Source organism: Pelobates fuscus, chromosome 1 (assembly GCF_036172605.1).
Source record: "Pelobates fuscus isolate aPelFus1 chromosome 1, aPelFus1.pri, whole genome shotgun sequence".
NCBI lineage: Eukaryota > Metazoa > Chordata > Amphibia > Anura > Pelobatidae > Pelobates > Pelobates fuscus.
The window spans coordinates 85,161,682-85,173,063 of NC_086317.1; the positions used below are offsets into that span (position 1 = coordinate 85,161,682).

The window sequence follows — 11,382 nt, forward strand, 5'->3', positions numbered from 1 at the left end:
ATTTCTGTTTGGATTGACAGGGAATCTTTGGGAGGAGTTAAAGGATGACAGCTTGGCTTTGGATCCATTGAATCTTATTTCTTCCTCACCAACTCCACCTCCGCCGCAGTATTACCTTCACAATGGAAACGGTGTTGGCAACAGCGTTGACATTAGTTCCCCTACTAGTGCTTCACAAATGGGATTAGGGGACATCCATCTAACCACCGTGTATTCGTCTTTCATGGAACTGGATACTGCGATGCCATCATACATTAACACGTCTGGCTCCAAGCATGTTGCAATCGTGTAAACCAAAAGAAATTTCCAAAGCACCCAATACATTTTTCTCTCTAGACTGAACTAAAGAAAAAGCTACGTGGAGCTACAATTCCCTAGAGCTTTCTAAATTTTATAATTTACCACTTAACAAGGAACAAATCTACTGTTAATTAATAAAGGAAATAGTAACGGTTGAAATATTTATTTTCCTTTAATCTCCTTTCTTTTTTACTGTATTTTAAAGAACCACTTTTATAATTTGTTTAATTTGAACATAGCTGTCTTAATGTGGCTTTTCCCCATTTTAAGGGATCACAATTCTATTGACAGTATCTGAAGGTGTAAGTGGCTAGCAGGCCTAGGCCATTATTCTATAATTGTAACCTGTAAAATGAAGGCTTACTATTACAAAAAATACCAATATTAAGCAACTGTGTCAGATGACTGATTGTACACAGTTTAAAGAAAATGTTCACTTTACAGTCAGTCAATAATAGTTAATAAAATGCAAACATCATGCTGACTGTAAAAGATCATTAAAATAAAATTAATTTTGAAATATAATTAAAATCTTTTAATTCTGTATGTACACATGCGTACACAGAAACATAACTTATTACAAGCATTAAGTTATTTTTTTCTAGAAATAAAATTTAAAAACACAGCAGCCCATTGTAATCGTTTCAGCCCTGGACATTGAGTCTAGATAACGTCATCGTTCTCAAATTCATCCTTAATATTATCAACAGGAGTTCTTGTTTTTTTTTATATATATATAAAGATTTTATGTATACAAGCGAATTGCAAGCACAGAGTGATATTTTTTTTTTTTTAAATGATTCTTTTAATTAATATTACATTTCAGCCGTTACTATTTCTGTGCTGAAATTAACAGTCCATTACAGCATTGGGTGAATAATTGCGGCAGTTGTCCTAGTGTACGCATAATCGAACTCTAGTTTAAAAGAGAGAGTTCAGGACAATCACATCATATGTTAGCTTTTAACGTCTAGTGTTAATGTATATTTGTTACTTGTAAATAGTTCATTTTCTTCCAGTTTCATCAGATCGAAGAGGAAAACAGAAAACTTTCAAACGATTTACATTTAGGATTCATTTGCTTTTTTTTTAAATGGCACAGAGGAACAAGTCACCAATTTAAAGATAAATAAGAAGACAGAAATGTAAATTTTCGAGAATTTCAGAGAGTCCTAATATATGCAAAAGAGTCATGCAGTCGGAACTTGCGCACTCTTGTTTGGAACCTACATATTGATACAAGGAACTCAGAAACATTTCAGTTGTACTCAGAATTTTTTTTTCTTTCATTTTCAAAAAATATACCCATTAATTTGTATGGTATTCATAAAGCAGGTGTGGCGTTTATAGGTTTTAGCTGTGCACTCCTTGCTTTTTGGTGGATTTTCCCATTGCACTTTTTTTCAAAATGACATTGTCTTCTCACATGTCTTCAATGTTAGGGAATATAAAGGAACCTGTTATCTATACTTGACAATATTATTTCACTATTAGAATGCAGGCGGAGGTGGGCGGAACTCTTCCTGTGTTATTTGCTCTGCTCTAGAACTCCCGCAAACAAATTGCAAGAAGAGGATTCTGAGAGATTTCAACAGTTGGGGAAACCAGCTGTTATTGTTGGAAAAATATGTATTTTCAGTGTTATAAAAACCGATATGTATTTGATAACAGAGCAGATAATACAAAGTGCTAATTCTGCCTAATATTATTGTAGATAGCAACTAGAATTGTTAAAATTGTAATAAACTTCAGTTTTATTGTGTAAATATTTGTGGCTGAAAAAGTGGAGCATGGGCCCAATCTTACTGGCGGTAACAGATTTCTTAGTTATTGACTTGCTCCATATATCTTTACAAATAGAAGATTTGGGGGGGGGGGGGTTCATACTTGATAATACTAAACATCGGGATTTATTTGCTTAACTGGAATTAGTGGAGAAGTTGCAAGGAAAATACGAAATGTAGGCTTAACTCAAAGTACTGGAAAATTCTTAGACATGTTTATATTTCCAGTTTGGTCTACTGTGGCCTCAAATTGCCAGTAGGTTCAATGGTTCTCACAAATATTTCAGTTTAGTAAGTAAATCCTCTAGATAGAGACTGGGCCCTAAATTACCTGTATCATAGACTACACTCCCGTTTGTAAAAGTCAGATGTTTAGCACAATTTAATGCCTACTGAATTCACTTTCATCAAAAAAAAATAAAAAATAGCAGTACTTGAATTGCCAGACTAAGAATTCATATCCCTTTTCTAAAATGTTCCGCTAACTTAATTTTTTTTTTTTTGACATGTGTACAAAGACTTTTAATTAATTACTTTTACAGGCACATCAGTGTCATTGTCCAGATTAACCCGGTCAATCCACGACATTTGCGCATTTTAGTCACTTGGCTTCAGTGCGTGAGAGTGGTTAATCCTGATGTGTTTTAAAGATTTGCACTAATTTAAAAGATTCTAGATTTTAAATATTTCACTATAAACAGTAAAGGAACGCAATAGCACTAGGAATACTTATGTCTTTCATCCAATCCAATGCTCCTCATAGAAGTGCATTGGTGGCGAAAAGCACATGTGCCCCAGCGTTGCACTCCTCCAATGAAATAGAGGTTATCTGCGAGTTTGTGACAGTCAGGAATATATCCACGAGAGGCATGTTTAATCCTGCAACGTAAGCATTGCTGCATCAACTAAACGGCAATGTTTTACTTTGCAGCATTAGAACTAATGGTCTACTGCACCAAGACCACTTCATTGAGATGAAGAGTTCTGGGTTCCTTTAGTGATCCTTCCGTTGTTACAAGAACAGCCCTGCTAAAATAACAAAACAATTGGAGGGAAGGGGTTAGCTTACATTGAACAAAACAAAAACCTTCAAAAATGAAAATTGTAAAACAAAATAATTCACAGTATCTTGTATCTGTGTATTAAATTGAGAAACTGATGTTCATGTTTTGTTGATGGGAGTTACTTATTGACTATAAATGCATCTTAGCTATTAACCAATAACAGTGCTGCCTTATCGTTTTGCACAATTGTTAACAGACTGATACTTACTCAGTATAAAAATGAAATATATTAGCGATGTCATCCCCATTTCGGTAATTGCCAATACATTTGTACATAGCCCCTTTCAATTGATATGGCACAAGAACCATGTTTGACATGGTTTGATTTCAAAGTTTTGTATTATAATAACATTACATTTGTATAAAGCTTCACTAAAATGCAATGCATAAAATCAATGTTGTTTTGTTTGTTGTGTTTTCATATCTCTCACATTTTTTATATATGAAAAAATGTTTTTTCGGTGTTTTTAAATGAATAGGTAAAATTAAGTGAAATCCTTCTGTAGAAACAATAAGAATATTTAACAATGCTATATAGTAATAAGTGAAAGAGAGGAAGGAGCTTTCAAGTGGGTGGCAAGAAACAAAATTCCTCATAAGACTGAGATTTGTTCAAGGGATCAGAGTGTCCTGCAAGGTGCGATTTGCATTTTTGGTGGCATTATGGAAAGATCAGAGGTCTGTACTTCCACAATTCCACATCCCATCATTCCTCGGCTATTCCATTTGCCAGGGCTTCCTATGGCTGAAGGACTACAATGAAACAGTGGAGGCCAATATCTATGACACAGGATACATTGGGGGAGGAAGGTTGATTGTAGAACATGTGGGTATTTCAGTCTGAGGTCAACCTAGCATGCAGTGCCCTGGTACATCTTATGATGGATGTCCTTTGGACTGATGAGATGATATGCCTGGTGGGATCCTTCAAGCAGAGTAGTAGAATAAACCAACCTACCTAGCTGTATAAACATTAACCTCTTGCTAGAAGGTTTATTTACTAAACAAAAAATTGTAGTGTATTGAGTCAGAATTGTTTCTGAATCAGCTATTTTGTAATTCAGTTTTAATTTCACTACAATTTGGTGTTAAGTGAATAAACCCTTAAGTCTTGACATTAATGGGTAATTAATTTAGAACACCAGCCATCATTTTAATCAATGTTTAATGGATGTAATCTGAACACATAATAATGCATAGTGAGCGATTGATCCAGATTTTTCTAAAGACCATACACACCACTAAGGTTAAAAACTTGGAATCGCTCAGGTGAAAACCATTAACCTAGTATAGTCTTTTGTAGGTTTGTACGCTCAAATGACAGAACATAAGTGTTTCCAAAGTATTAAACGTTGACAAGATAAAGATTTAATATTTAGTGTAGAACTTGCCTTGGGGTGTAACCACTGGCACGCATGATATACAACTATAAAAACGTGCTTTTCAGCAAGGAAATATGAAAAATATTGGTTGGCTTGAAAGAGCATGTTTAGAGATAACATTTGAAAAAAATGATAATTTGTCATAACCTGGCATTTAATAACCCATCAGGTGCAAATACTTGAAACTTGAAAAAAAAAATTGTTGGCGAACAAATTCTTATTTCCATCTGAGTAATCGGATAAGTGTTTTTGACACAAGATATGTAGAACTGTAAGTAAAGTGGACACAGTGGAGACAGAACCTTAAGCATTTACTCATAGTGGTATTGTGGAAGTTAGAAGTGGTTCTATCTCTATATTCTTATCAGAGCCGGAGTTCCTATTAAGCGATGAAGGCAGCTCCCTAGAGTCAGGACTTATACAGGGGCCCATTGTTTGGACCTGGAGCTCTGGCTCTGAGCTGTCCCTGCTCGATTTCAAAAGATCTTCCTGCATGATCCTGCGCTCCCTTACTTCAAAGAGCAAGCATTCTGGCCTGTACAAATATCAGGTACAGTCCACTTTAAGGGCACCATCGTGGTTTCCCGGTGCTTCTAGATGACACAGAGCACTCTTAAAATGGTATGTACCAGATTTTGGTGCAGATTACGAAGCTCACCATCGCACCATCAAGGATCCAGTACATAGTCATAGTTACATAGCTGAAAAGAGACTTTAGTCCATCAAGTCCATACTGAACCACAATGGAATGTAAGTTGGGAGAGAAGGGGGAGGGAACATACACACCCACACACACAATACAGCTACCACACATACAACTCACAGGCACAGTCAGCCTCCCCCTTCATACAGGTATCACCCTCTACACACATCTCTCACAGAAACAAGCTCAGAGCTCTAGGAGGGAGCCCAAACCTGGCATCCTGGCTCTAGGTTGCCGTAATCCAGATTCTTATTAGTCTCTGATAATAGTGACTGATGACACCAGCGTTGGAGGAATAGTTCTGAAGTTGCGAGGTATGATATCATAGATCCCTGCAACCTCCGTTGGTTTGACTTATGACAGAACATTCACGCAGAATTGTGTGTGCACATGAGACACAGACAGTTTTCCTGAAAGCAGTCCTGGTCCCGGAATGCAGGAGTGGTGAGGAGCCTTGAATCAACCAAAGTCCTCACAGTTTTCATACTCCTGCTTTCAGGGACTTCTTGCTACTACTCGGATACACTGATGTATAGAGAGACACAGGAGAATTCAGTTCCTGTGTGCCTAGATAGCCCATCATCGCAACCAAACTACTGAAGCTTTAAGATACCCGTTTTGTGGTTTTTCATGTTTGCAAGTATATTTGCAGTTTACACTGTTGGTTGTGTGTATCACTACACCACCTAGGTTTGAGACATGCAATTGTTATTTGTGAGAGTCACCTTGTGAGGTTTTTAACATATTTTTGTATGAGATATTATATGCCCACAGAGGGTGGTTTTTAACTCTGCGCACCATCACTTTTATGTGTTAATTTTGGCTTCATGTCATTCACTGTAATATGAGAGAGAAACAACACCTCCAAAAATGATTTGTGACAGTGACACTTTACTCACTATACTTGGAATTAATTATACAGCACAGTATGGTAGTAGTGCTATGGGAAGAAGGATTAATATTGGCTTAGGGATAATATTAAATATAGGTTTAGTTAATGCTCTGAATTAAATCAAAGATTTGGTACCATAATGTGATTTAAAGAACACATTAGGGTTTAAGGATTGACTTGGGGCATTGTATATACGGTTGGTTTTAAGAGGGGTCATAAAGACTACCTTTGAGCCGAATCCTCTGATAAAGAATATATGACTTTATGCACACTTGCAGAACATATTGGGTTCTCTAGCAAAAAAAGACCAAGGCTCCTTGGTGCATGGAAGCAAGAATTAACATGTGGGTATAAATTGTTAGACATGGCTTTGAGGTCGTCTTTAACGCGGGGCAAATGGGGAAGTTGTCTCGGGACCAGTTACTCCTGGGGGCCAAACGCAGCTGCCCCATTTGCCCTCTACTCGCAACAATTTATTTTATGGTTGCTGATCCAAAAAAGATATTATTGCGGGTCCCCATGCTCTGGGGGGCCACAGCGTGGCCAATGCACTAAGCGCCACTTGATGGCATTGTATCCTCAAAGGCCCAGTCAGTGTTGCGGCACCAGGTGATGATGTCCGCGCAGGGAGAAAGTAACAGACAATCACTTCCTCCCACCTAACACCAGGTGCTTTGCGGGATGGAGGTGTAGAGGAAAGGAGCAGAGGGAGAGCTGCTGACTCCCAATATCATCAGCCAGCCTTCGGATCCCAGGAAAGCCACCCTCCAGCACCTAAAAGGTAGGGTGGCTCTGAAAAAAAAAATACGTTTTTGCACGTTTGTCTGATTGTATGTCTGTATGTGTATCTGTTTTTGTATGTGTGTCTGTATGTGAATGTGTGTATGTTTACACATAAATCTGTGTGTTTGTATGTATCTGTATGTGTATATCTTTGCGTCTGTAGGTGTCTCAGTTTATCTATTTGTGTTTCAGTGTTTTTGCATGTGTCTGTATCTGTTTATATGGATCTATTTGTCTGTATGTGTGTATCTGCATGTGTGTTATTGTGTGCCCCTGTGTATCTGAGTGTGTCACCGTTTTGTATCTGTATGAGTTTTATTCTGTGTACTGAATGTGTTTTTTTGTGGGGGGATGGAGGGGTATCAGGGGAAAAGGGGGTGATTTAATGCCAGGGAGTGAGGGGTGCTGGGTCCAGGGGGCCCAATCACTATTAAAGACAGCCCTGTATGGCCATGTTCTATAAGAAATGGGACCTTTTCCAAGTGATCCTGAGCTAAAAGCTAATGTGTTGGGCTTTACTCAACCTTTGCATCCTTTTTGCTACCGGGAACATTCTGTGGATTACATTTTTTTATGAGCAATACACGTCATATCTATGATAAATCCACGAAAAGTGTAGAGAGGAAATCTGTCACACCTTTCAGTGTTAAAAAACAAATTAAAATATTATTCTCCATTTCCCCAACCACCGGTGTGTTTTAATGTACCCAAACATACCCATATTCTTGTATCACAGCAAAGCAGGAATGTTGCAGAGACAACGTATCACCCTGTGCCCTGGCTCAGAGGAACTATAGGTCATGTTATTTTCATCTCTACACTCCGAGCACTATTGCAGCTTGCCAGAACTTCAACGAGAAAACTTTGACAGGAAAGCACATTACTTCTCCAATGACCCTAATGTACAGCGTGATCACTCCCCCAGCAAGAAGCCTGATTGTCACATGGGCAGCCCCTCAGCGGAGTGTACAAGAGCAAGTATCCAGTGGGTATTAAACATTCGTAGATGTTTAATTGAATTAAGAGAATCCCCAGACCACGTAGACATCAAAATAAACCAATAGACAAAAAATTGCTTACTTCTCATCAATTTTTTTTTATTTTTTTATTTTTACAGTAGTTGAAATTAATTTTCAACAAAAGTTCATACACTCATTATCTAATAAAAAATATACAAACACTTTAATCTCTCAGTTGAAAAAACAATATCATGTATTTATTTACTAAGGTACACACTGAAAATATACAGAGCCATATGCTTCTGTGTATTGTGTGTACTTCTGTTTTTGAACTAAACGTGGAGTGATAATCAGACAAGTGGAGACAAAGACCATTTTCTGGCCTAAACCACTCCAGTGCCATTGGGCACACTAATGGCTAGGGTTCTCCACTTCATGTCTTAACAGCAGAGCAGACAAAGATTCAAAAACAAACAAACTATGAGGTCATATTCCAAGAGTAAACTCTTTGCATGGGCTGAATACGTAATATCCATCCCTTGGGCTGTACTGCCCGTTGGTAGTAGATTTATGGGGTGATTGGTTATATTTTAACATTAAGACACATTCTTTCAAACTGATTCTCAGATGCCCGTTTGCTACGCATGAGTCTACTTTAATATTTGCAATTATACATTCTATACAGTTAAAATCAAAAAGACAAGAGGATGGAAGATGCAGCAGAACCTGTGCAATTGGTAACATGGTGTCCATATATCAGGACAGAAAGATCTAATAAACAATCGAAATTAAAGACAGAACATTAAACAACAAGCAGAACACTAGTAAATAAAGTGAACGATGGGTTTCCAATTTTAATAAGGTCCTCTTAACTAAACAAAAACAATACAACAACATTATAGATACATACATACATATATGTTGAGCTAAACTATTATTTTAACCTACAATTTGTTCAAATCTAGCTTGATAATGGGATACATATTATACTGAAATCTACTTAACCTTAGCGGAATAACAGAGATAATATCTGTCAATGGTACTTAAAAAGGGTGCCCCAGGCACCATACCCGCTACAGCAAACTGGTTTGAATGGTTTGACTTTTTACCTGGGGTCTGCTAGGGCCCATCCTTTACCTCAACTATTAATCAATCTTAGACAATGCATTACAGGGTTTAACTCAAAAGAGCTAATGGAAGTTCCTGATTAAGAACGTCAATTTCTCAGACAATGGTAGTGGAGGTGGGGAGCCATTCAAAAATGGCTAAATCCTTCCCATGGGGTGGGGGAGCACTAGATTACTCCGGATGACACCATATAGCGAGCTGTAGTGGTTTATGATGTCTGGAGTGTTCCTTTAAAAAGGTATGAATCATGAGCAATTTCATATCACAATCGCCAATGTTTCCAAAAGTCAAACTAAGAATAGTTTTTCATTTGATTTTTGTTTAAATATAATATTTTAATGTGAAAATCACAATAGCGTACTCTAGAATAACCATAGCTGGCCTAAAAAACTTTTTTTTCTCAAAAACTCGAAGTTTTGTTAAATTATACGGCATGACTCAAAGTAGACATCTGTTAAACATCACACTATCAAGGTTATTCACGAAAGTGAGGCTTCATCGCGAATAGCAAGGTAAAAATAGCCGAACCAAAAAAACATTCTCTAAGTCAGCCATGTTTCCAGTTTGATATTTTGGCCTTAAATTTTAAATTCACTTTAAATTCTCACTTTAGTGCATGACCTTATAAGCCATTTTGAATGTATTCTAAAGAAAATGGCTAATATTTTTTATATACGAGACACAATATATCCGCAAGTACAAGAGTTTTCAAATTTTGATAATGTAAACATAAAGAACATATTATATTATTACAAATGTTTTTTGAAAAAAATATGGTTTATTTGCCTAAACATGTAAGACTTCTTAGATGTTTGATTTTCCATCTGCAGCAGACAACATCTTGTATACTTAGGCGACAATCAATGTTTCAATGGTCATATTCAATACTTAACACACAATTAGTCCAAATAAATTTGTTTACCATGTATTAACAACCAGGATACTATGCAACACTCAAGAGATTATCCCTTTGCGGTACACCAGCAGGTCATTCACTAAACTCCAAAATATGTCAATTTGAAATCTGCGTCGCAAAATTTAAGGTAAAGTCGCCAAACAGATGTAACTATAATCAATAAAAAGCACAGGCAGTTTTCAGTAAGTGATGGGCATTTTCAGTTGAATCCACTTTTATCTATGGCGCCTCATTTGCAAGCAAAAGACGTTGCACTGACAAGTGCAACCGTTTCATTTTTTTGATAAACAATATTTGTCAGCTCTTAAGCCATTATGGAATCCTCAGGATGTAATTTGAGAGATACATGTTAAGTCTATTATTACAATTTGTATGAAAATAATTTCTGGACTGTGGAACAGCAGACAGTGTTTTACAGACAATTTCATGGACTTCCACAAAACAGTTTAATATGGATTAAATATTTTTATAAAAATATACATGAAAGCTCTTGCTATTATAACTGTGAATTTTATGGATCTATACAGAACATGAAATCATATAATGTATTCCTTAAAGGACACGTGTGGATGTTATAAAATGTACTTTACACAGACACTTAAAAAGGACTTTCCTGTTTCGATATCTTCCCTCCATTCTCTTCAATTTTTATTTATTTATGTTTCAAACTAAAAATGTGGTTAAAGGAAAACATTTTGCCTCAAAATATAAATTGGATTCATGTTGTAAATCTTAAGGGGACATCGTAGGCACCATAACCACGCCAACTCATTAAAGTGGTTACAGTGCATGGAGTAGGTGGGCATCATCTCACACTACCCTATCAAACCCTTATCTTACCATCTCATAGGGATGCATGGATCCTTGGTGCGGACAGCCCAGCCATAATGACCGTAAGGCGAAGAAGGAGAGTAGCTCTTCCTTGAGCCGTACCAGGCAGTGATAGATAAAGAGCTTCAATGTTCTCAACCAATCACTGGTAGAGAGCAGGCAGTGATAGATCAAGAGCTTCAATGTTCTCAACCAATCACTGGTAGAGAGCAGGCAGTGATAGATCAAGAGCTTCAATGTTCTCAACCAATCACTGGTAGAGACCAGGCAGTGATAGATCAAGAGCTTCAATGTTCTCAAGCAATCACTGGTAGAGAGCAGGCAGTGATTGATTGAGAGCTTCAATGTTCTCAACCAATCACTGGTAGAGAGCAGGCAGTGATAGATCAAGAGCTTCAATGTTCTCAACCAATCACTGGTAGAGAGCAGGCAGTGATAGATCAAGAGCTTCAATGTTCTCAACCAATCACTGGTAGAGAGCAGGCAGTGATAGATCAAGAGCTTCAATGTTCTCAAGCAATCACTGGTAGAGAGCAGGCAGTGATAGATCAAGAGCTTCAATGTTCTCAACCAATCACTGGTAGAGAGCAGGCAGTGATAGATCAAGAGCTTCAATGTTCTCAAGCAATCACTGGTAGAG

At 37.2% G+C, this 11,382-nt stretch overlaps 1 protein-coding gene across 2 annotated transcripts in view; it reads left to right on the forward strand.

Moving 5' to 3' along the window:
* Positions 1–415, forward strand: part of FOXN1 (forkhead box N1) — a 63,285-nt gene extending 62,870 nt beyond the window's left edge. For both annotated transcript variants that reach the window (XM_063449958.1, XM_063449959.1), the window contains exon 10: positions 21–415. In XM_063449958.1, the coding sequence (XP_063306028.1) occupies positions 21–292 (272 nt within the window). In that variant the 3' untranslated portion in view covers positions 293–415. The remainder of the gene's footprint in view (positions 1–20) is intronic.
* The last annotated feature ends 10,967 nt before the right edge of the window (positions 416–11,382 follow it).